This window comes from Hylobates moloch, unplaced genomic scaffold, assembly GCF_009828535.3.
Source record: "Hylobates moloch isolate HMO894 unplaced genomic scaffold, HMol_V3 SCAFFOLD_1, whole genome shotgun sequence".
Classification (NCBI taxonomy): domain Eukaryota; kingdom Metazoa; phylum Chordata; class Mammalia; order Primates; family Hylobatidae; genus Hylobates; species Hylobates moloch.
Genome location: NW_026652276.1, coordinates 11,409,150 through 11,435,052, shown reverse-complemented (window position 1 = coordinate 11,435,052; position 25,903 = coordinate 11,409,150). Strand labels below are relative to the sequence as shown.

The window sequence follows — 25,903 nt, the reverse complement described above, 5'->3', positions numbered from 1 at the left end:
GGGTAGAGGGGAGCCACTTTTTGCTCCCTTGCAAAGCAGTTGGCATCCTGGCACCATTTCCTCTTCTGGCCAGGTCTTTTCATCCCCAGCTGCTGAGTGGTGGCTGCTAATTAATGCCAGTAGTCCCCAGAGTATTACCCTGGGTCAAGTGCAACCAGCTTCACCTGGAAGTGACACCCTGTGGCCTGAGGCTGGCCCCCTTGCCTCAAAGCAGGCCCAAGGGTGTGGTGTGCGGCTACTCTGTGCTCCCAGGTATCAGGCTGGAGCTAGTCTCCAGCTGTGGCCACACCCTGGCTTAGCTTTTGGCCACACGATGCTGCTTCCCCTACTCCCTTCTGAGCAAACCCTCACCATCAATCTCTTGCTTAAGGGACTTTATCCCAGAATGTGCTTCTAGGGAATGCAACCTAAGGTAATGGCCCCAGGAAGCGAGCTCTGACGACAGGATTCTGGAGTTGGATCACTGTCTAGCGCAGTGGTGCTGGGTAGAATATGGATAGTCCCAGAAGTGCTATCACTGAGCAGTTGCCCAAATATTCACCTGTAGTAAATTGGATGAGCTACAGGTCACGAGGTAAAATAGCTGGTACAATTGTCTGGCATTTAGGAAGTGAGGAAAAGTAACTATAAGAAGTATGGGTTTTGGTGGCTATTGCTAAGTGCCATTAATGTCCTGAAAAGAGTAAATGACAGGTTTAGATCTAGTCATTACCAACCTAAAGAGAAGAGACCTTCATACACCTGCAGCTGGAAGGCAGACAGCAAGGAAGGCCTATTACAGGCCTTTATTTTACAAAGAGTCTAACTTCAGAAAAGACTGAATTCTAAGTTCAGGGTGGTCTCTTATGCCAATGTCAAGGCCTTGAAACTCAGCATGGGGCTATCTAGATAGATGTACCTGAGAACTTTGACTCCAGATGCCCGCTGAACTCACTGGGCCTACAGAAAAGTCCTCTTGCCCCTTGTTGGAAGAATGAGCTACCACCCCCACCCAACTCCCGATTTTTCTAGAATGAAGACTGTGTAGAGACCGCTCAGGACAATGCAAGTGAACAGTCATGGGTAGGGTGGCAAAGTGAAGAGAGCGTTTATCCTCCGAAGGAGCTGTAGGACTGGCCAGCATGCATCAGCAGGAGCACAGAGATTGTGTCTGGGAGTGGATCCTGGTCCAGGAAGGGTGAAATATGAAACCAGATAAGTGAGGATTATTGAAAAAAGGGCATGCTTCTCTACCACAGAGTTTAACTAGCCTGGCATGGGCCAAAGGTGATGATTCTGATATACTCCTGGGTGGCTCCTGGAGACTTAGTATAAGCCATGGTACACATTAAATCAAGTGGAAGCAGAGATACCAGAACTACTGTGGCAGAGTCTGAAAAAGTGGGTCCCAAGGATAGAGAAGTTGGTTTGCTAGAATGACTCTGCACTCTACAACTGGAGAATCCCTCCATCAGGCAACTGAGTTCCTCCTAAGGGGGACACTACTAATGTGTCTCAGACACTAAGGGGAGAAGGAATGCACTGCTGAGGGGGCAGCACATCCTTGAGAAGCTCAATGGTGGCTGTCCCCTGCAGGCTGGAATAATGCAAGGGATGTTTTATAGAACTGGATCACCCAGTAGTGAGCAAAATGATAGAATTCCAGAATAACAGAGGCCAAGTGGCAGCATTTAACTGTGAGGGCAAGATAAAGTAATTTCCCTAACAGGCATGAATGTTAGAGTGACAGCTGGGAGGCCTGGCCTGTAGGTATCTATGAAGACAGACATGCATGGATGTGCTGTTCCTACAGGCAAGACAGATGGGCAGCTGACAAGGATATTGCTTTAGACATATAATCAAAAAAGATTGGAAATCGATGAGCAGAATGCTGAGGTCAGCTCTCTAAAGGTAAAGTCTAGACCCCTTGCCCAGCTTCCAAACCTCAGCCAGTTCTCAATGGAATCCACAACCCACTGATGGAAATGAGGGCAGTTTCTCATAAGAAAGAACCTTGTTAATGTGCATAGCACTGATTCCCTCAAGTTTTCACGGGAGGGCTCTATGGCCATTTATTCAAGTAACTCACATGGATGCTGGGGAAAGGAAAATACACAGATCTTTCAAGGGATGTTGAGTACAATGTCAGAGTTGATGCTAATCCCTGGGGACTCAAAGCCCTATCGTAGCCCCTCTTAGAGTAGAGTATGTGGAGATCAGGTAATGTCCATCTCACAATGGGCCCTCTAGATCCACAAAGCCACCCAGCAATCATTTCCCCTCTTCCTGAATGTATAATCAGGATATACATTCATGCATACATCATAATACATAGCAATTGGCTGATCTGGTTCCTTAACCTGTGGTTTCCTAAACTATGAAATAACAATGACTGTCTTAGGGAAGGCCAAGCAGAAGCCTCTGAAACTGAAGTTTCATGATGAAAAAAAGTAAGTTAAAAGCAATATCACATTCTTGGGGAATGATAGAGATTAGTGCCACCTACAAAGACATGTCAAACAGACTTAAATCTCAAATTCCTCGGCCATGTAAACACCATAGTATGGAACACTGACTCTGCCATGATAGCTACCCACCATTCTCCAATCCAAATTTCACTAAAAGATCCTAAGCACTATATAGTGGTCCCAAAATATCCCCTCAACCCTAATGGATTACAGGGATTCAAGCCCATCATCTCCTGACTTTTGGTCTTTGGGGACACTGGAAAATGGACTGCCCCCAGTGGGAACACCTTCCCCATTCAGATGAGGCTCATAATGAAGCCCCCCAACCATCACAGGAGGAAATTTCTTCACTGCTGGCACTGACAGCAGAGAACTAAAGGTGCCCAGGATTCTTTGCCCCCATGTCTAGTAAGTCAATGGAGTCCAGGGTAGTTGGTTGGTATCTGGTAAAATTATTTCCTTTCTTTTGGATACTGGGGTGAGCCTATTGGTATTAACTGACTATCAAGGCCCATTAAAATGTTCATCTGTTTCTGTTGTTGACAAGAGGGGCATACAAGAAACCCCATATAAAACACTGCCTCTATACTGCTCATTTTGGGGAGTCACCCTCACTCACTCTTTCTTGGTCATTCCTCATTGTCCCACTCCTTTACTAGGAAGGGACACCCGACACAAACTAGGAGGATTCATTCATTTATCAGCCCTACAACAAAGCCACGCTTATTTATTATTATGTCAAGAACAGAACCCCTCCTCAGACACTCCATGTCAAACACACTTAAATCTCAAATTCCTCAGCCATGTAAACACCATAGTATGGAACACTGACTCCTATGTTCTCCCCACTGCACTGTCTCCTTCACAACCTCACCAAACTTGCCTTATGGGGGAGCCTAAAGCCAATATGTTTTTATTGCAACAGAGCCTGGCCCCAATATAAATTAGATATTTATATAGGTTCAATTTTGAACCCCAACTAACACTCATGGTCTAATCTAATTAAAAGTTCTCACACCATGTTTCACTACCTTACTGCCACTCACATAAGGGGAGCCCCAGATTGGTTTATAGATGGTAGTGCATCAAAAAACCTTCCCCTCCAAGCAGGATATGCTATCTTTGAAAAAATCATAATAACACCCACTCTCTCCTGCCTAGAAAAGTCATAAAGACTGCCCCCTAACTTTGGGCACATCCACACAACAAGCAAAATTAGTTGCCCTAATGAGAGTGCTAATCCTAGCAAAACACACCCAAGTTAATATATACACCAATTCTAAATATGCCTGTAGCATCATCCATTCCAATGCCCAAATTTAGAGTAAGCAGGAAAATCTCATGGCTAAGGGAACCTCTATCATTAATGGAAAACTCATCCATCATCTATTAAAGGCAGCTCTACTTCCAAAAGAGGTTGCAGTTAGCCATTGCAAAAACCATCAATCAAACAAAAGCCACATTTCTTTAGGGAACCATAGGCTGACTATTGGGCAAAACATGCCTCAACCAATAACCCAATTCCCCAATACTTATTTCTCCTCATATAACATATCCCCTCCTTTTATCCAGAATACCAAACACAACAACTAATCACGGCAGAGGAACAATTCAAACCCCCATACTAGTTCATACAAAACAAATTAGTCCTGCCTGACTCTGAAAAAACAACTCCTCTACGGGACATTCACAACTTCTTCCACACTAGCCATTCCCCTCTGCAACATTTCTTAAGTTCCCATACACACATAACCCCAGATATGAAGGAACAGTTAAAAGCCATTTCCCATCAATGCTGTATTTGCCAAAAAGCTTCACCCCACTCCAACACTAGACCCCCTTCTTTCCCAATCCATCGAGCCAGGGGACACCTTCCAGAAGAGGATTGGCAAATTAATTTTACCCATGTGCACTAAGTAAAAAAAAGTTCAATTTCTTTTGGTTCTGGTTAATACCTCTTCAGGATGGGTCAAGGCTTTTCCCACAACCAACAAATGGGCTTTTACTGTCACCGTCCAAATTAGTAACAGAAATCATCCCCAGGTTCAAGGTGCCTCTTTCTTTTCAATCTAATAATGGTCCTTAATTCATTTCTCAAATTACTCAAACACTCGCACAAGCCCTACAAACTACCTGAAAGCTAAACATTCCCTATCGACCTCAACCTTCAGGAAAGGTTAAAAAAATGAATGGCATTTTGAAAAACACCCTCACCAGGTACTCACTCCAAACACATAAAGACTGGGTTACACTTTTGCCTTTAGCCCTTCTAAAAATTTGGGTGCTCCATGTAAACCTTTAATGTTCAGCCCCTTTAAACTCATGTATGGGAGACCACTTGCCCCTTTTGCTCCCCATCATGGTGAAGCCCCACCTCTACCAACCCCTCTTGTTTCCCCTCTTTTACATACCATCTGCCATTTCATTTAGGAATACGCTGACAAATACCTGCCACAACCCATCGCCAATTCCTCTAATCCCTTCCTCCAGCCAGGAAACTGGGTTATGGTAAAAAAAAAAAATCCCAGTCCTACCCCCAATTTCCCTCTTACACTTAAACGGAAGGGACCTTACCAGATCATCCTTACTACACCCACAGCAGCAAAACTCCAGGGACTCCCTAACTGGTTTCATTATACTTTTCTCAAGAAAACAGACTTCCCTTCACCACATACCCAAACAACCAAATCTAAAACCCCTTCAGCCTTCTCTTGTGTTTCTACAAGACCTACTTCCCTTTGCCTCACCCAAGTCCCAGAGGAAAAGGAGGAAAAATCCACATAAGCCACTTATGTCTCTTTCTCTCCCAAACTTTCATTGCTTCCTAAACAACCTTGTTATAGACCTTCAGTGGTACCCTTATGAAGCTCCCATTATACATCCTGATCAGCTCCTTACTGTTCTGTGAGACCTATGGCTTCAGTGTACTTTCCAGGACTTTACTCCTACCCAAATAACTTTTTTTCTTTTTGCTTGTTTCTTTCAATATAAATTCCCTAATCACATCAACCTCACCAATACAACCACTCCTCACTGCTCTCAAACAAAAACACTCTATAAACCCTACACAATGCCTCTTGCTTCAGGCTAACCCTTCCTTTGCTCCAGAATGCTGAATGTGCTTATCACTGTCTTCCTCAGCTTATACAGCCCTTCCTACACCCCTTCATGACCTTTTAACAGGAAACATAACCACAATTTATAAACTCCAAAAAGGAGCTTCCTTTTTTAAAAAGCTGACACCCTGGTGAGCGACTGTCCCACTTCCAGGGCCAATCAGGACAACAAATTATTTCAGACCTATTAAAACATCTTACAATGCCTCAAGCCCCAATGCCCTCCCATGAAAAGGCCCATAACTAAATACACCCCCCTTCTACAACAAGCCTCACTTTGCTTTTTAGCCTCTAAGGGAAATTTCCTTGTAAGGTCCTTAACATCTAACCAGTGCAACCACACTATCATTGTTAAATACCCCTCTGACCGTCAAACTAACCGGATTAATTTCCAAGTATCACCTGAAGCAAACGGAGCATTTCTGCAACCGGCTCGTTTTACAGCCTCTCTCTCAGCCAGTGTCTCTAGCCTAACTTGTACTGCTCCTAGTGCCCACCTTTTTCCATGGCTCAGTATCAATGGTGCAACATCCAATCCCATTAAATGTGTAAAAAATAACTCTTCTGATATCTCTATTATAGTGGGTGTCTCCCTAGCCTCCTCCTTGTCTACCTGGAATAATGAACCACAGGAAAAAAAAACACCCCATCTTTAATTCACTTACTTTCTTTCCATATCTCCACCTGTATTTACAACAAAGTCTTATTCTTTTTGTGTGGCACCAACACATATCTTTGTCTCCCCAACAACTGGACTGGAATCTATACCCTAGTTTATCTTTCTCTCTCCATTGGACTAGTTCCTCCTAATCAATCTTTACCCATTCCATCTGTTCAATATGTTAAAAAAAAAAAAAAAAAGAGGGCCATCCAAGTCATTCCTTTAATGGCTGCCTTAGGTATAACCTCTGGGTTTGAAATGGAAACAGGCAGATTGGCCACCTCCTTAACATACTTTAAAGCTCTTTCAACAGAACTACAGGGTTTATTTTAAAATATAGCGCAAAGCCTTATAAAAGTTGAAGACCAACCAGACTCCTTGGCTGGAGTAGTCCTCCAAAATGGATTAAATCTTATAGTGGCTAAAAAAAGAGGGCCACTGCTTCTCATTGGGTAAGAAATATTGCTTCTATCTCAACCAATCGGGCCTAGTAAAAGATGCTGCTGAAAATCTTAAAGAAAGAGCTAAAAAACTAAGGCCAGGCGCGGTGGCTCAAGCCTGTAATCCCAGCACTTTGGGAGGCCGAGGCGGGCGGATCATGAGGTCAGGAGATCGAGACCATCCTGGCTAACACGGTGAAACCCCGTCTCTACTAAAAATACAAAAAAGTTAGCCAGGCATGGTAGCCGGGGCCTGTAGTCCCAGCTACTTGGGAGGCTGAGGCAGGAGAATGGCGTGAACCCGGGAGGCGGAGCTTGCAGTGAGCCGAGATCGCGCCACTGCACTCTAGCCTGGGGGACAGAGCAAGACTCCGTCTCAAAAAAAAAAAAACAAAAAAAACTAAGGGAATACCAAACAACCAAATAGATTCTTGGTTTAGGAACAAAATCATAACATTGATCATCTCATTCCTGGGCCCTCTCTTAATAATATGCCTAGAACTAATGTTCTTACCCTGCTTAATTCACCTTTTCCAAAACCTTTTAACAGACAGGATCATGGCCACCTCACAGACAGTTACCCAAAAACATCTACAGATGGTGTTACTCTTACAGTCAATCCAAGACCAAAGAACTCTCCACACGCCCTGCCCCCCCACAGGAAGTAGACAGAAAAAAACAGGCCACCCCTCATCCTTTTATAACTATAGGGACTGAATTGACAGAGCAGGCTCATTGCCATCTTGGACAAACACCACCATTTTAAGTTCCCCTGAATTAAAAAATCACCTAAATCCAGCCCCAAAATATCAACCTAATGGCTAATGTCAGCATAACCAGAAACATTTCAACCCTAAGATAAACCACCCCCCTCCAGCCAGAAACATGCCAACCCCGATATAACCTCTCCTCTGACCAGAGACATTCCAACCCCACAATAAACTTTCCCTCACATAGAAACATTCCAGGCTTCCCCCTTCCTAAACCCTTAAATACTCTTAGTCTGTGAAAGAAAATGCTTCTGACTGAAATCGGCCAGAATCCCCTCTCAGGTTTATTCTCCAAAATAAACCTGTCTTTAACTGTTGAGCCACTTTTCATGTTTCTTTCCCCTTTCTTTAACTCTTACACCCTGGGGGTAAAGGAAGGTGAAGCTCTTTCCCCTCATTCAGGGAGACTGGGTTTGGGGTGGGGGACATTGCCACACTTGTCTGTATGAAACGCTCTGCATGAAACCTCATGTCTTCTAATTCACTCCATGCCACCCGCTTTTGCCGTTTGCCCACTATTTTTGAATGTTTTCAACTGTTCAGCATCGAGTCACATCAGCGTGCCCTGCAAGGACTGCAGGAGTGTCCTGCAGGGCATCAAGGTGCGGGGCAAGCTTGAGGGCTTCAGCCTTGGGGGAGGTGCAGAAGGCAGGGCCACCTTGGAGTTCCAGAAGGAATGAAGTTCTCAGGGAAGAGGACAGGGACCAGGAGGAGCGAAGGGCAGAGTCCCCCACCCCTCACGGGCTGAACAGAGGGCAGGTGGTGCCCTGGTGATGCTCGTGAGCTGCTGGATGGCAAAATGATCTCAGAATCTAGTCCTTACGTGGGTTTGACTTTATTTAGAAGGAATTATGGCACTTCTACCACACATTTCAAAGTGTTTGGTGAGCTATAATCCCAAGAAGAGGAGGATTTTCAGCTTTATTTCCAACCAGCCCTTAGGAGGCTGCAGTGCCCTGCGTCGCCAGGAGAGGGGGGGTGCAGGCCCAGTGGGGGGCGGAGCCTGGAGGAACACGGGGTGGCTGCTTGGATGGGAACACTGGAGGCTGACATGGGGAATGGTGGTCACTGGCCCCTTGCTCGCTGCACATGCTCACAGTGTGTCTGTGGCAGGCCTCGCTGGCTGGGTGGCCTTGGGAAGGAGGCATGAGGTGGCTTCCATGGGCCACCAGGAGCCTGTGGTGCCCGTCAGTACCAAGGGACAGGGATCTGTGCATGTCCAGCTGCGGATACAACAGAGGATCAAACTGAAGGACCCTGTGTGATGATGTGGACTCAGGGGTGGCCTGGGCCAGTCTGTTTCCTCCTGGTGCTGCACAAGGACTGAGGGCATCCTCGGGGTTTCTCATGAATGGTCCCCACCTTTAGAAGGTGGCCAGAGGGACTTCCTGTGTTGTTCAATGCTCCCCTTGTCTTTCTGGCTCCCTACAATCCTTCACCCATAGCCTCTTCCTCCGCACCAGGGAACTTCTTCCCATTCGCCCATTTTCCAAGGATTCATTCCCTTCCAACAGCAATAATTACATTTCCACCTCCAACAATCCCACTGGCATCTTACAGTGTTGCAGGTTTGGGAGCCCAGTCACCGAGGCTCTGCTGAGCAGGGTCCCTGGTGAGTGGGCCAGGGAGGGTCAGACCAGCCTGGTCTCACCCAACTTCCTAAAAGCTGAAATATTGCCACCAAATGCCCGCTGAGCCCAGGGGATAATTGCATCACAATCATACAATTGCAAGGAGCTATGACCCCAGCCTCTACCCATCTGCGGCACAGATACAAGAGAACCTGAGAAGAGAGATGTATACTCATGTGCTTGAAATCTTTAAGATATAGGCAAAACGAAGAAACAGATGGGGATCAAAATACCAGCTTTATTCCTGATAAGAACTGGATTAGGAATGTGGCTTAGACATGTGGCAGTAAAGGGAGCCCTAACACTAAACCCCAGAACTGGCTTATCCCCATGGCGTTGAACCCTCCCTCATGCCATGCAGGCCCCTGTCCTTGTGCACTTGAGCTTGGAGGAGCCAACAGAGTCTTGGTCTCTGCAGGCAGGATGACTCCAGGGAGACCCAGCAACGAGCAGGCTCACTCCCACTCCAGTCAGAGAAGCGTCCCCTAGAAGATGGGTGGGGACCGAGCCTTGATTGATTGATGTTCCACCTCCTAGGAGGAGACAGTTCGGCAGGACTGGGTGCTCCCACTAAAGATCCCAGGCGCCTGCCCTTCACCAGTCACTTCTACATCCCTTGGAGGGTGGCTAGGTTCTCTATTCTCATGCCCCAGTGGCACTGTTGCTGCAGCTGCCTCCTGCCCTGAAACTCTCTGGTCCATGATGCCAATGACCTCATCTCAGGCATAGACCTCTGGTTCCCACAGGGGGGTCCCAGGTTCCAGAATCACAGCCCCTCCCCACCCCTCGCCACTGAAGTCTGAACTGAAGCTGCTCTTGGTGAAGCTCACGAAGGCCCATTACCTGGCTGGGTGCCCTGCCTGTGGTCCTTCCTCAATCACTGCCTCTCCTGCTTCTGAGTTTTCCAGGCTCCAGTAACTGGAACTACTTCTGTGACGGCAAAAACATTCCCTGTTGCCTGTGCTCCTTGCAGCCATAGAAAATGCTCCAGGAGTTCCATTATTTCCTTCTAAACAATCCAGCAGGATTTTTAGAACTTCATGCTACTTCTTAATTTGGTCCTGTCCCTTTCCCAACCCAGGTGTGTCTGACATATTCTGGATCAAAGAAACTTTGCTTTTCCCACAGAGGCCTAGAGATTCTCCATTAACTGGCATTGCTTTTGCAGAGTGTGGTGTGTGCTCAGCTTTCTCCAACCCTGTCTGACAAGAACATCTCCTTCCCTGCTGCCAGGAGCTGCCCTAGCAAGGGCATGTCCACCTGTGAAGGTCAACACTTGCGGATTTCCCAGCCAGCTCATTGATCTGGAATTCCAGCCCCTAAGCACACCCAGAGAAAAGCTGGTACATTTATGTCAGTGCCACTCAGTGGCCTGAGCCTGCCTGCTGCCCAAGAGCAGTGAGAGGGTGAGTGTGGACGCCAGAGCAGACTGGTGTGGTCCGCGCCAGGCCTTGTCAGGGCTGCTGTGCTCCATGGAGACTGGGATCAGAGGACAACTGTGCCCAACAGATGCTCAGCTTACCAGCCACTGTGCCCCATAAAACTGGGGAGTCACGGGGGAGCGAGCAAGAGAAAGAGAGAGAGAGACCTACAGGTGTGCAGCACCTGATAGAAACAGTGACCTCGCCCACTGGAAAAGCTGTCCTCACCAGTGTCCTGGCACCTGCTTATTCACTCATTTTGGGGAAAACAGGGCACCAGTAGAATCAGGGTAGAAACCCCCCACCCCCATATTTTCAAATGTACCTGGACAAGCATTCACAGCTTCCAACTATTGTGCAATAAACAGCAAAAAAAAAAAAAAAAAAAAAAAAAAGTCCTTGAACCAAAATTGTCCTTAGCTGCTCTGCCCTCTAAGAGGGGGCATAGTTTACATGGGAGTCAGGGGAAGACTCCATGTTTGCCCTTTCCCCTTGCTGAGATGGCTGGGGGTGGGGGCTGGAAAAAGTTGGATTCAGCAGAATATGATTTGGAAAACATGGCTGTGGAGCACCATCCCTTCTGGCCCCTGAATCCTCACCAGGTTCCACCCTCTGCTCACCTTGGGCCCTGGATTCCAGCGCCCCCAGGCTCCCAGCTGCCTCCCTGTCTCCGCTCCATGGTTCTGCCTGGAGTTTTGGTCCCTGGTTGTGTCCTGTGGCCCCATTCTCATGCGCCCTTTGCTTCTATTTCTTTACCTATGACTTTATACTGATGTAAAGCGAGTCTTCTCGGTCACTTGTTGTTCTTTGAGGAATGATGAATTAGAATCTAAATGGAAAATCTGGGCAGAGATAGAACCCCCAGCGCGAGCCACCCTGCCCTTCCATGTCTAGATCATCTGGGTTCCAACCTCCATCCTCCTCCAATGAGAAGCTTTTGTCCTCTCAAGATTCCAGTGACTTCTCCGAAGCTCAGATGTCTCTTCACCCCTGGCTGTTCCAAGATGGCCCCATAGTCAAGATTCCTTAAACCCTTGCACCTAAAATGTTTGCCTTTCTTAACCATGCTGGCTGCAGCCTCTGGTCCCAGGGGTGTGGAGAGTTCTTTCTTACTGCTGGCTGATTTCCAGGAAGGCTAAGAACACTCTCCCCAGGTTATAATGCGGAGCATTTTGGTTCTCTCCAGCCCTGGGTCCCAATGTCAGGATCTACCTTAGTCCAGTCCATGCTCTCCTATGGGCCTGAAAGAAGATTTGAAGTTTCTGGCTTTCCCTCCAACCCTGCAACTCCCACCCCCAGCCATTTCAGCAAGGGGAAGGGGCAAACATGGAGTCTCCCCCCGACTCCCATGTAAACTATGCCCCCTCTTAGAGGGCAGAGCAGCTAAGGACAATTTTGGTTCAAGGACTTTTTTTTTTTTTTTTTTTTGCTGTCTATTGCACAAACAAGTGGACTCCCGGGAGCCGGCCCTGCTCGTCCCCTGGGCCCTCCTTCCCTGGTCCTGCAGGTCTTGCTGCTTGTCAGGCCTCTCCTCCAACCCTCTGCCACATTTCAGAAAAGCTGAGAACCCCTTGGAGTGAAAAAGGAGGAGAAACGCGGTGTCTGTATCCCAGCAGGAAGTTAAATACTTTCACTTCTCTTTTCCCCATTTGGGCAGAAACCTGTGAGGGTGAGTCAGTCTGTCGGCCGACTTCCTGCTCCGAGTCTGCGCAGCCGCACTGCACGCGGGCTGGGCCGACGGGGCAACTCATAGGCCAGGCTCTGAGACCCAGGCAGGGCCTAGGGTGGGACGATGGCAGGTGGGGGCAGCGACCTGAGCACCAGGTGAGTCTTTATCTCTCTTCCTTTAACCTTTATCTCTGGCAGTATTGGAGCTTTCATGCCTTTAGTTCAGTTTCTGTCTAAAGCTTCAGTTTAGTCCTGCTTTGCAAGAACGTAGGTAGGTAGTGTAATATAATGAAATAAAAGAGAATGTAATAAGGAAATCAGATTTTTACAACCGCAGCAGGACAGCTGTTTGTGTGAGTCCAGCTTGCCATAACACAGATGACTTTTCTTGTTTTGAAACTACCGCTCAGCTGGCCAGGGCACTCTGAACAGTCGTTTCAGTCATTTGTGACTGAGAGTTATTATTTCCTCATGGTCTCCGAACCCTTTCACATCCCTCTGCCCTCTCTACCTTCACATATGTCATGTCAAAGAAGGTAGTTTAGGAAATAGACACTCCAGAAAGCTAAATATTTTTATTTTTACTTCAATTTCCTGTCCCAAGATGGGGGATGCCGCTGACCAGAAAAGAGATGGAAATCCTATCTTTTCTCTAGTAACGAGTTTATAAATAACATTACTTAATCTTTTTATTTTATTTTATTTTTTTGAGACAGGGTCTCACTCTGTCACCCAGGCTGGAATGCAGTGGCACAATCTCAGCTTACTGCAACCTCTGTCTCCTGGGTTCAAGCGATTTTAATCTTTTAAATTTTTTAGTACAAAAGAAATACATTACATTCTTACTCATAAAATTTCAAACAGTGGAGAAGTATATAAAGGAAGAAGTCTTCTTCACCACTCACTTCGCCTTGTAGCTTCCTTTCACAGTCTTGTGAAGAGTCTTGGGCATAGCTTTTCTCATATTTTTCGATGCATTTATGTGTACGAAGTATGTTTTTGTAAACACATAATTTGTGTTCTCGTTTTGTAATAAATGGAATTACACTGTGCATGCTATTCTGCATTTTGCATTTTTACTCATTTTAATGGTGGAAATCTTAGATATCTTTTCACCTTAATACATGTAGATCTACCTCATTCTTTTTACACATACTATTCCATAGAATTTACATAGCATAATTTTTTAACCATTCTCCAATTGAAGGACATTTAGATTGTTTTCAATTGTTCACATTTATCAATAAGCTATAATAATGATTATATATTTCTCTTTTTTTTGCACGTATACAAGTATTTATCTTGTGTCTAAACCTTAAAAAGTGGAATTGTTGAAGCAAAGGGTGCTGTTATTTACTTGTTTGTAGATCCTGCCAAATTGTCTTTTTAGGAGGCTGAACGGATGTGTTTCACGAGTAGCAGATGAGATGAACCATCTTCCTGCACACAGCCAAAGTCTGCAAAGGTGATGAAGAACTGTGTTTTGTTTTAATTTGTATTTTCCTGATAGTGTGGAAAGCTGAACAGCTTTTCATGTTTCTTGGCCACTTAAATTTCCTCTTCTATAATTTTTTTGTTTATTTTTTGCCAATGTGATTCAGTTGAGGTGCTTGTCTTTTTTTCACGATATGGGAGAGTTCACTAAATATTCTGCAAAGTATAAATATACTTTTCTTGTCCCTTACATTTGTATATGGTGACTTCTGTCTTATTAACAGCTTAAAATTTCATGTATAAACATCTTACAACATAGATTTTATAAGACAGATGCACCTTCATTATAAATAGTGATACAGAGAGTTGCTGAGGCACTCCGTGAGCACTGTCAGTTTTTAAAGTTGTTCTTGTGTTAAGGTGGCAGATTTGATTCAGCCTTTGTTCCAGGAAAAGTTCCTTCTCTAAAATCTCTGACATTATCTTTTTCAATTTTTAGGCAAAATTATTCTTATATTGGAGCAACTTCAGCCTTCACAGCTTTTATCTTCCCCGTGGTGCTTTCATCTTTTCAGTTTTTTACTTTGAGTTCATAATAGTTGTCTCAAACTTTGCCTCCATGACAGTTATCTAGTGATATGGTTTGGCTCTGTGTCCCCACCAAAATCTCATCTTGAATTGTAATCAGAATTGTAATTTCCAGGTGTTGAGAGAGGGACCTGGTGGGAGGTGATTGGATCATGGGGCCAGTTTCTCCCATGCTGTTCTCATGACAGTGAGTGAATTCTCCCAAGATGTGATGGTTTTGTAAATGATAGCTTCCTCTGTGCTCTCTCTCTTGCCACCTTGTGAAGAAGATACTTGCTTCTCCTTCACCTTCCGCCATGATTTTAAGTTTCCTGAGCCCCCCGCCAGCCATGCAGAACTGTGTGCCAATTAAACCTCTTTCCTTTATAAATTACCCAGTCTGGGGTATTCCTTTCTAGCAGTGTGAAAACGGACTAATACATCTAGCTTTCAGTAGATTTCTTGTTTCTTGTAATTTCCAACTTAAAAAAATTGATTGTGTTTATTTTTGAGGAGGGATCTTAATTTGTTTCTATAGCTCTGCAAGCTCCCCTGTATTCCACATTTTGTTAATTTCTCATTCAGTCTTCATGATTTTGCTTTATTTAGGTTTTCATGCACTGTTAAGAACTGTGGGATATTCTCATTATCGTCTCTGAGACATTCTTCCAGACTGATTCTATCTGATCTTGTGTTCCATGTGCCTGCTGTGGCTTTACAGCCCCTCTGGGCAGGCTCGACCAGAGCAGCTCACCCTAAATATCCCATTTGCTCAGTTATAATCTGGGAGAGTCATGTTTTTTTTTCACGGTTCCTATTTTATCTGAGACCAAATTGTTTTTCGTCTGAGCTACAGTTTGAAGATTCTGTTTTTATTCTTACCAAGTTTTCTGAGGACACCATTAATTATCTTATCCTTTTCCTCACTTATTGTGAACCAGGTGGCCATAGAGGCAGGGTGTGTTTCTGTGTTCTCTCTTCTCTGCCCCTGGCCTGTGAGAGCCTCTCCTTATGCCAGTACCACACTGCTGTAGCGATGGAGGCTTCCCAGGAACTCTTGACATCTGACAAGGCAAAATCTCTTCCTCTTCCTCCAAAATGTCTTAAACTTTGGGTTCCCAAATTAGCCTTTCAAAATCTTGGCATTTTGTGTGGAATTGCACTAACTCTATAGATCAATTTGAAGAGAGCCGACATATGTACAATATTATGCCTTCCTTTCTCATGAATATGGCTCATGTACATGATTAATTTAGAAATATTTTCTATTAAAATGTATTCTTCTCTCTGAAGGTCTGGTATTTCTGCTAGATTTCTTCATAGATATTTGATATCTTTATGCTGTTATTAACTATAGTAATCCTTCTTTGTCCACGGTTTCACTTTCTGAGGTTTCAGTTACTCATAGTCAACCATGGTCCAAAAACATTAAATGGAAAATTCCAGAAATAAACAATTCATGAGTTTTAAGTTACTTGCTGTTCCAAGTAGTGTGATGAAATCTCATGCTGTCCCTCTCCATCCCGCCCAGGATGTGAACTATCCCTTTATCCAGCGTATCCACAATGTGGACACCACCAGTCCGTGAATCACTGACTAGCCATCCTGGTAATCAGATCGGCTGTCATGTTATCACAGTGCTTGTGTTCAGACAACCCTGATTTTAGTCAATAATGGCCCCAAAGCACATGAGGACTGATGCTGGCAATTCAGATATGCCAAAGAGAAGCTGTCAAGTGCTTCCTTTAAGTGAAAATGTGAAATTTCCTGAAAGAAAAAGAAATCACATGCTAAGGTTACTAATATCTACAGTTCAATATTTTGAGAGAGAGAAAAGGACCACATTTACATAACTTTTATTACAGTATATTGTTATAGTTGTTCTACTTTATTATTAAATATTATTTTTAATCTCTTATTGTGCCTAATTTATGTATGGATGGGGAAAAACATAGTGTATACAGAGTTTGGTACTATCTGCAGTTTCAGGCATCCACTGGGGATCTTGGAAGCATCTGCTGTGTATAAAAGGGAATGAGAGTACTAAATTCTCTCTTACATATAAATTTGTATAGGTGACCCATGTTCTAATCCATGGTTATATTTTTTATTCTTGTTTCAATACTGAACTGTTTTAGTTGCTATGATCTTCTAGGTAGTGTTCTGTAACCTGTCTTGCTGGGATTCAACTGAGAGACACTAAATGAATAGATAAATCTAACAAGAATTTACGTTTTTAAAAATTCTTTTTTTTAAATTATTATTATTATACTTTAAGTTTTAGGGTACACATGCACAATGTGCAGGTTTGTTACATATCTATCCATGTGCCATGTTGGTATGCTGCACCCATTAACTCGTCATTTAGCATTAGGTGTATCTCCTAATGCTATCCCTCCCCCCTCCCCCGACCTCACAACAGTCCCCGGAGTGTAATGTTCCCCTTCCTGTGTCCATGTGTTCTCATTGTTCAGTTCCCACCTATGAGTGAGAACATGTGGTGTTTGGTTTTTTGTCCTTGCGATAGTTTACTGAGAATGATGATTTCCAGTTTCATCCATGTCCCTACAAAGGACATTAACTCATCATTTTTTATGGCTGCATAGTATTCCATGGTGTATATGCGCCACATTTTCTTAATCCAGTCTATCTTTGGACATTTGGGTTGGTTCCAAGTCTTTGCTATTGTGAATAGTGCCACAATAAACATACGTGTGCATGTGTCTTTATAGCAGCATGATTTATAGTCCTTTAGGTATATACCCAGTAATGGGATGGCTGGGTCAAATGGTATTTCTAGTTCTAGATCCCTGAGGAATCACCACACTGACCTCCACAATGGTTGAACTGGTTTACAGTCCTACCAACAGTGTAAAAGTGTTCCTATTTCTCCACATCCTCTCCAGCACGTGTTGTTTCCTGACTTTTTAATGATGGCCATTCTAACTGGTGTGAGATGGTATCTCATTGTGGTTTTGATTTGCATTTCTCTGATGGCCAGTGATGATGAGCATTTCTTCATGTGTTTTTTGGCTGCATAAATGTCTTCTTTTGAGAAGTGTCTGTTCATGTCCTTCGCCCACTTTTTGATGGGATTTTTTGTTTTTTTCTTGTAAATTTGTTTGAGTTCATTGTAGATTCTGGATATTAGCCCTTTGTCAGATGAGTAGGTTGCGAAAATTTTCTCCCATTTTGTAGGTTGCCTGTTCACTCTGATGGTAGTTTCTTTTGCTGTGCAGAAGCTCTTTAGTTTAATTAGATCCCATTCATCAATTTTGGCTTTTGTTGCCATTGCTTTTGGTGTTTTAGACATGAAGTCCTTGCCCATCCTATGTCCTGAATGGTAATGCCTAGGTTTTCTTCTAGGATTTTTATGGTTTTAGGTGTAACATGTAAGTCTTTAATCCATCTTGAATTAATTTTTGTATAAGGTGTAAGGCAGGGATTGTTTCAGCTTTCTACATATGGCTAGCCAGTTTCCCCAGCACCATTTATTAAATAGGGAATCCTTTCCCCATTGCTTGTTTTTGTCAGGTTTGTCAAAGATCAGATAGTTGTAGATATGCGGCGTTATTTCTGAGGGCTCTGTTCTGTTCCATTGACCTATATCTCTGTTTTGGTACCAGTACCATGCTGTTTTGGTTACTGTAGCCTTGTAGTATAGTTTGAAGTCAGGTAGCGTGATGCCTCCAGCTTTGTTCTTTTGGCTTAGGATTGACTTGGCAGTGCAGGCTCTTTTTTGGTTCCTTATGAACTTTAAAGTAGTTTTTTCCAATTCTGTGAAGAAAGTCATTGGTAGCTTGATGGGGATGGCATTGAATCTATAAATTACCTTGGGCGGTATGGCCATTTTCACGATATGGAATCTTCCAACCCATGAGCATGGAATGTTCTTCCATTTGTTTGTATCCTCTTTTATTTCATTGAGCAGTGGTTTGTAGTTCTCCTTGAAGAGGTCCTTCACATCCCTTGTAAGTTGGATTCCTAGGTATTTTATTCTCTTTGAAGCAATTAACCTAAATAAATGGAGAAACAAATGATGCTAACAGATTGCAAGCTCAATATTGTTGTCAGCTCCCTGAAATTTATCTATAGTTTCAAATCAAACCCAAGAAAAATCCAAAAGGCTTTTCTTACAGAAATTGACAAATTGATTTGAAAAGATATGTGGAAAATCAAAGAATTTAGAAAGTCCAAGACAATCTTTTCTAATTGACTTCAAGACTTTCTTTAAGCCATGGTATTTAACACAAAATCATATCAACATAAGGATAGACAAACAGATCAATGGTATGGCATAGAAAGTACAGATATAAACCCATGCTTATATTGTAAATTGCTTTTTGAATATTTTCATGACCTTGGAGTGGCAAATTCTTCTTAGATAGTACACTAAAGTCATTAATTATAAAAGAAAAAATAATAAATTGGACTTCATCAAAATTGAAGATTTTTTCCTATCAAAAGACATAATTAAGAAAATAAAAGGGAAGCTACACACTGGGTGAAAATATTTACAATACATAAATCAGACAAAACACTTCTATCCATAATCTGTAAAGAAACTCCTATCCATCAATAAATAAAATAAAATTCAGTAATATAAATAGGTCAAACATTTGAACAGACACTTCACCAAAAAATAAATAAATTGCCAGTAAACACATGAAAACGTGCTTGACATAATTTCCTGATTAAAGAAATACAAATTAAAACTAAAATTAGATATCACGTCGTACACACTGGAATGGCTAAAACTAGAAAGGCCATCACTGGTAGTCTTTGCAAAAACAGTTTGGCAGGTTTTAAAATGGTTAAATGTACTCTTACACAATGACCCAGTAATTCCACTCCCACATATTTCCCCAAGAGGAATGAAAGCATTTTGCCACAAAAAGACTTGCACAAGAACAGCAGTTTTATTCATACTAGTCTCAAACTGAATCCACTCCAATGTCCATCAACAGAAAAATGAGTAAGCAGATTGTGATAGATTCACACAATGGAATGCCACTCAACAACAAAAATGAACTAACTGTTCAACACAGCAACATAGATGATAAGCAAAAGAAGGCGGACACAAAAGCATGTATATGTTTTGCTCACTTATATGAAATCCAAGAGCAGGCAGTATTAACATATGACAGAATAAATGACAGCAATGGTTGCCCCCTGAGAGGCTACCTGGCTGCATGTGTTCAGCATGCAGGTTTACAGGCAGTATATGCATTGCTCTGTTCATTTTTCAAATAACAAATCAGTTTTTAGCTGTGTGTCTCCCTTCAAAGCTCCACTGTTTCTTCCAAATTCTGTAGGACACCACGATTGCTTTCCTAACCTCTGGGAGCATCCCCTACCTACTATTGCAACTAGCACTTTTCTGACCACTTTTTGTCTTCGAGATTTTATTTGAAACCTCTTATGTGCTCATTGTCCTCCACCATTCTCTTTGTCACTGTAAATCTAATTCCTTTATTATCATTTTAATGAACTTTAACCAGAAACTTTTTCTTTACAGGAATTCAAAACAATAATGCGACATTGTTTCCTGCTTTATGTTGTGTACTGGGAAGTGCCAATAATTCTCTTCCGGTTGGATAAAAAGAGCTCCCAAGTTTTCATAACATTCAGGAATACTGAGATGTTGATTAAAACATTATCAGAGCAATAACATGATCAACTAAGAACTAGAATTAGAGACTCAGCTTTAAAATTGCTTTAAAACGAAACAGCAGTGATTTCTGAAATTCAGATGCCTAAAATGATTAACTGTATATAGCAATAGTACAGACAGATTTATATAAACACAAAGCAGAACCAGATGTTCCAGGAGATATCACTGATATTCTCATGAAATTCTCAATAATGTGGTATTATTATCATTATTAAACCACATTGTATTATTTATGAATTAATTTTATGATATATGATGGTATTTCCTTCCTAGCAGCTATAGATTAGAGAAGGACATCTTATTTTTATTTTGTCAAATTCTCTCAGTTGTTGATTGAGATGCATTTTCAAGGTTAGATTTTTATTTATATTCCATTGACTTTCATTTCTCTATGGATGACCTGCTTACTCCATATAGATTCTGTAGGAATTTAATATTTTTATTTTGAAAAATATTCCAGATGTGGTTAGGTGAAGATATCTTTACAATGACTTTGTTCAGTTTAGACTGGGCTTTTTCAGTGCCCTCTATGTTAGTCTTGCATAGGCTCTGTGATATCTTCTATTACATTTTTGTTTGTTGCTTCAATTCCATTTATTCTGGGCTCTACTGAGGACCACTTATTTTATATATGTTGGTTCTTCATAGCTTATCCTTTATACATAAAATCCTACCAACTCCACAAACATCTCAGAATCTTGACGATCATTTTCACTTGGTGTCCTTTTTCCCTAGGCTTTTCACGGAAGACCAGGTGGTAGATGAGGGACTTGTCTATGACACTGTATTCAAGCACTTCAAAAGACATAAGCTGGAGATTTCAAATGCAATAAAAAAGACATTTCCGTTCCTCGAAGGCCTCCGCGATCGTGAACTCATCACAAATAAAATGTTTGAAGTAAGTAAAGTTTATTTCACAACCTGGCAGATATGCTTTCATATTTTACAAGTGTTTCTGTAAGTGCTCCTGTAAAGTAGGAAAGGAGAGGAGAAGCAGAGGTCACCAGAGATGGTCCCGCTTCCAGCTGAGGAAATGGGGTTCCATGGCACCCTCTGGAGTTGGGGTGAATGGTACTGGAGAAACTGGAACAGAAACAGGTGTTCTCCATAAATGTACAATGTTTGGTAGAATTCATACACTATAACATAAACTAAAATTTAAAAATAATTTTAATGAATTGATTTACTGAAATCATAATTGACAGAGCATTTTATTTCAATTAACATCAATTTAAAATACCTAGATCTGAGAACATTAAAACCCACAGGGAATTGGTGTCTAGAGAGGACAAATTTGGAAATAGATGCTTGTTATTCTTTCTCCAACACATTTGTTTTCTTGTCTTTCCTTTTTGGGTGTTTCTGGAGTCTTGGAATATGAGTAAATTCCACCCATAGGCCCTGTTGGAGATACAGAGCAGCGAGTCATCTCTAGCTATGAATATGCTTCCTCTGTGGCCAAGTTCACAGCAAGGGGAGAATGGTCACCTGGTTTCTTTGAGCCCTTCAGGCCAAATCAGTCTTGGTGGAAGAGCAGGGGTTGCCCAGCCAACAAAACAGCCACTCACTGATTGCCTGCTACGTCTATCCCAAAAACATATCAATCAGGCTCTTAAAGAACTTTGAGCCCACTTTTATCCTTCAAAGTTGCTCCTTTTTACATCTAATGTAAATGAGGGTGAGGCAATCAGGCTCATCAGTGGGTGTTTTTAAGGAGATGCGATTTACTTCTTTCATTACTAGCTATACAAATATGTAAAAATTATAAAACTTTACATGAGAAGATACCTCTGAAGAGAAATTGAAATTCAGTAACCATAAAATTTGTTTTTATGGCTCTTCTGTAACTTGAAAGTCTGTATTTGTATTTTCTCCATTCAATATTTTTAAAGGATTCTCAAGATTCTTGTAGAAACCTGGTCCCTGTACAAAGAGTGGTGTACAATGTTCTCAGTGAACTGGAGAAGACATTTAACCTGCCAGTTCTGGAAGCACTGTTCAGCGAGATCAACATGCACGAATACCCCGATTTAATTCACATTTATAAAAGCTTCAACAATGGTAATTAGGTTTATTATCTACCTTTTGATTTCCAGGGCCAATTTTTTTAAATAAGCATATGTTTGAGCTCCTACCATGTGCGATACATTGTGTTGGGCAGTGGGCATAGAGTAGTTAACAAAATAGACATGTCATGAGTCTTCTTGAAGCCCATGGTATATGGCTATGGCAAAACAAACACCTGGAGATCTGCTTCACTGGCCACTTAGACTCACAGGACAACCAGAGCCACACTGGCATCAGTTTTACTTAGAAGATAAGAAACACAGAACACCAACAGGGCAGCATCAGTTGTTTCTTCTCTTTAGTGGGAGTCCTTACAGTGACCTACACAACAGTCCACTAAATTGACTACTACCTGCCTTGAGTGACAGCTTAGCTGTGGGTGCAGGATCCACTTTGGCATAGCACCACATATCTGTGGGAGTCAATATCTCTTGTAACAACCCCATAGTCATAGCTTTCAGGGTGCCACAGGGACAATCTGAGTTATAAGAGATCAATTGAAGGAAGACCACAATTATTTCTTCCCTACAGGTATTTATAGTTCATGTATAGTTTCAGGCAACCAGGCCTGGGTCATTTCTAAGCCCAGAGTTTGCCCAGTAAAACCAGGAAAACGCTATCTTTATTAGGTTTCTAGAATAATGAGCAAGAAAATTAACCCTGGGTCAAGTTTGCCTTTAGTGAAGGATAAATAGTTTTGTTAACCCTTTACCCACAAGGGGTAAAAGAAACATTAATCAAATAATCACAAAACTGATTGCTCAGACAGGGATTATACCAAACTAAGGTTTGGTATTGATGCTATACCAAACTAAAGTTTTGATTCTTGACTTTTTTCCTGAGAAGGCATAATTTATACTATTATAATGGTACACAGTAAAGAAGGTGACCTCTATTTTGTTTTACTTGCCTGGAAAACTTTTATTCTCCTCACAGTTTGATCTCAACCCAGTTCTCCAAATAAGAGATACAGACATCACAAGAAAAACAGGAACATGCCCTGAGGAGGGTGGATGCTATGGGGACTGGAAAGAGTGAAAGCACGTCTGCAAAACAGGACAAAGTGGATTTGGCTAAATCCGAGAGTGAGAAGCAGTATAGGAGCTGACTTAAGAGAGATCAATTGGAGGAAGATGGTGAACGGTCTGGAATCGAAAGCTAAGGAATTTGAAATTTATTTACTAGGCAATAAAGAAATACTACAGATTTATAAGCAAGGAAAAAAGTTTAGGCAGCTATATATGTTTTGGCTTATTGATTTGTGTTAATACTAACATTATTTAGATTAAAAATAAAATAATTTTTGTAACAAGTCTTCAAGTCAGAAGGTGAATAAAAGGCAATCACATATTTGGGCACAAATTTTGAGTCACTGTTATGTTTGTAAGCAGGATGGTCCAGGCTGTGGGGATGAAGGCAACGGTGCTACCTTTACTGCCCACATTCTCTCAGCAGCTCTGTTCCTCTCCATCGACTGCAGGGATTCCCTTCCTAGCCCCAGTGCCCACAAGTCACGTGTTAGTTTCTGGCACTATGCTTGGGTGACCTGCACCGAGGCTCACTGTCACCTGCCTGGGGCAGCACTGCCCACCGCCCCACCCAGCACAGCAGCCTACCCACCCTCAAGGAGATGCTGAAGTCCACACAAGCTGCCCCTGTGTCCTCTCTGTTATGTTTATTTGAGAACTGTTCATCCTCCCTGACCCAATTAAGCCAACGTTCTCATTTTCTAGCCTCATCTTTAAAGCTGTTGGGGTTTTCTCTTTTATTTTTTATTTATGCATGTTTTTGGAGATAGGGTCTCACTCTGTTGCCCAGGTTAGATGGCAGGCTAGTGAGCTATCTCTGCTCACTACAACCTTGACTTCTTGGACTCAAGCAGTTCTCCAACTTCAGCCTTCTGAGTAGCTGGGACCACAGGTGCACACAACCACATCAGGCTGATTTTACTAATTTTTTTCAGACAAAAGGTCTTGCTACGTGGTCTAGGATGGTCTCAAAATCCTAGGCTCAGGCGATGCTCCTGCGTCACCATCCCACAGTTCTATGATTACAAGCGTGAGCCACTGCACCTGGTCAGTTTTCTCTTTTATAATGGAATCTCTCTAGGACCTGAGATCATCCTTCCAGGCAATCCCTCTGTTTCTTCCTTACACTTGATGTATGCCCACCCTGCCATCTGACGATTTTGCGGGTAACACAGCTCACTATGTTTCCATTACTCCTTTATCCTTAAATCTTGAGTATCCCCTTTCTGTGTAGAACACGTAAAAGCTCATTGTTGAGGTCATCTCTTCTCTGTCCCAGAAGATGATAGGAGAAGTTTAAGTCATGTGTAACCCTCTGACTTCTGAGTCAGCCTAATGCTGGAAATTCCTAAAAGCCAGTTTCCAGATGTTGTCCCTGGTTCTCGCAGATCTTTAATTGCTTTCTTCTCTCTCCCATTCTTCAGCAATCCAAGACAAATTGTCTTTCCAAGAAAGTGATCGAAAAGAAATTGAAGAGAAGCCTGACATCAAACTAAGTCTTGAACAAGGTAAAAATGACAGAATAAAAATGCTATTTATAGTTCATGTATATGGTATTTATAGTTAATGCTATAGTTCATGCAATGGTATTTATAGTTCATGCTATATAGTTCATGTAATGGTATTTATAGTTCATGCTAAGAGGAAAAGGAGACAAGGGAGGTGAGGGCCCAAGGTTCTGAGGGGAAACTGTGAAACAGGGAAGACACATGGAAGGACCATGGAGAAGTCAAGGAGGGGACTGTATGAGCTCCTAACCAGATGTAGGGTCCTGGAGAAGTGGCCATAACAAGACATTGTTGGCTCACTAACCATAAAGGAACCAGAGCGAAGTGTGTCAGTAGGCCAGATTTACAGATACTAACTACCTAGATGTAACTGTGATTTAGAAAGGTCCCTGTGGGAGGTCAGTATGAAGCTGTGAAGTATTAAGAACCACAGCCCATGGCCCACGGTCAACATCAAAGAGGAGACCCTTAGGGGAAGAAAAGCTCCTGTTTTATCTGTACTCTCACATTCTCAACACTTTTGACACCAAACATGTGGAGAACCTCCCCACACCAACCAGTTCTCCAATTCCCTGCAGAATTGTGTACCCCATCCTTAAGGGCTTTCCAAAAGTCACCTTATTAACATAAACTCAGGTTTGGTTGAAATGGGGTTGTTATGCATAACAGGAAGTGCTCTTTCGACTTTTATCACTTAGGATGTTTCACGGGTTTTAGGAGCTCTGGCCAGAAGTAGGGGATGAAGACTGAAATATATATTTCTTATTATATCATAGGAGATAATTGGTGATGACAGAAGAGGGGACCCATTTAAATGTGGGGATGTTGCTCAACAGCAGGAATATTCAAAGAGAAAGGCACTCATGTAGACAGACTCAGAGAGGAAGTGGTGCAGATGTGGAGAGGATGTAGGTATTGACAGATAGAGAAGGAAGGAGGGGAAATTAAAGAAAGAGTGAAAAAGGCATAAAGGACAACAAAAATAACCATGTTATTAACAGCTCACTTTGATTAAACGTCTATTCTATGGCAATTGTGAGTTTAATTCTCCTGACTGCTATGGAGATTTGTATTCTGTATTGTCCATTTTGCAGATAAGAAATTGAAATCTGGACAGACCACTTACGAAGTTTGCCTAGGGTCAGATGAGCAAGGAAGAACCCCCCTAGGCATTCTAAGCCAGAGCCTTGTTCTTAACTCTGTGATACCCAAGGAACCTAATAAAAAAAGCAGAAACATAAAACAAAAATGAGGAAATTTATGCAGAAAGAAAGATACAGAAAAAAAAAAAAAAGAATACCATGACTGGAGGAAATGGTGGCAACTCAGACACAGAATCCTCATGGAAAGACCAACCAGAAAATGCGAACAGATGTGGAGTGGGAGGGTGTGGTGTAAACGCAGATAAGGACAAGACATCCAGGGTTAATGATTTTTCAGCTTTACAATGGCTTTATTGAGGTATTAAGTG

The 25,903-nt window shown here is 42.5% G+C and overlaps 1 protein-coding gene across 4 annotated transcripts in view; it reads left to right on the top strand.

Annotated features, from left to right (window-relative positions):
* Positions 1-12,210: 12,210 nt before the first annotated feature.
* The window catches only part of SP140L (SP140 nuclear body protein like), a 60,632-nt gene continuing 46,939 nt past the window's right edge, over positions 12,211-25,903 (top strand). For 3 of the 4 annotated variants that reach the window (XM_058437619.1, XM_058437611.1, XM_032753991.2), the window contains exons 1-5: positions 12,211-12,310; positions 13,545-13,619; positions 20,565-20,727; positions 21,722-21,890; positions 24,349-24,432. In XM_058437619.1, the coding sequence (XP_058293602.1) occupies positions 12,279-12,310; positions 13,545-13,619; positions 20,565-20,727; positions 21,722-21,890; positions 24,349-24,432 (523 nt within the window). In that variant the 5' untranslated portion in view covers positions 12,211-12,278. The remainder of the gene's footprint in view (positions 12,311-13,544; positions 13,620-20,564; positions 20,728-21,721; positions 21,891-24,348; positions 24,433-25,903) is intronic. The other variant, XM_032753993.2, reaches the window with a different exon arrangement.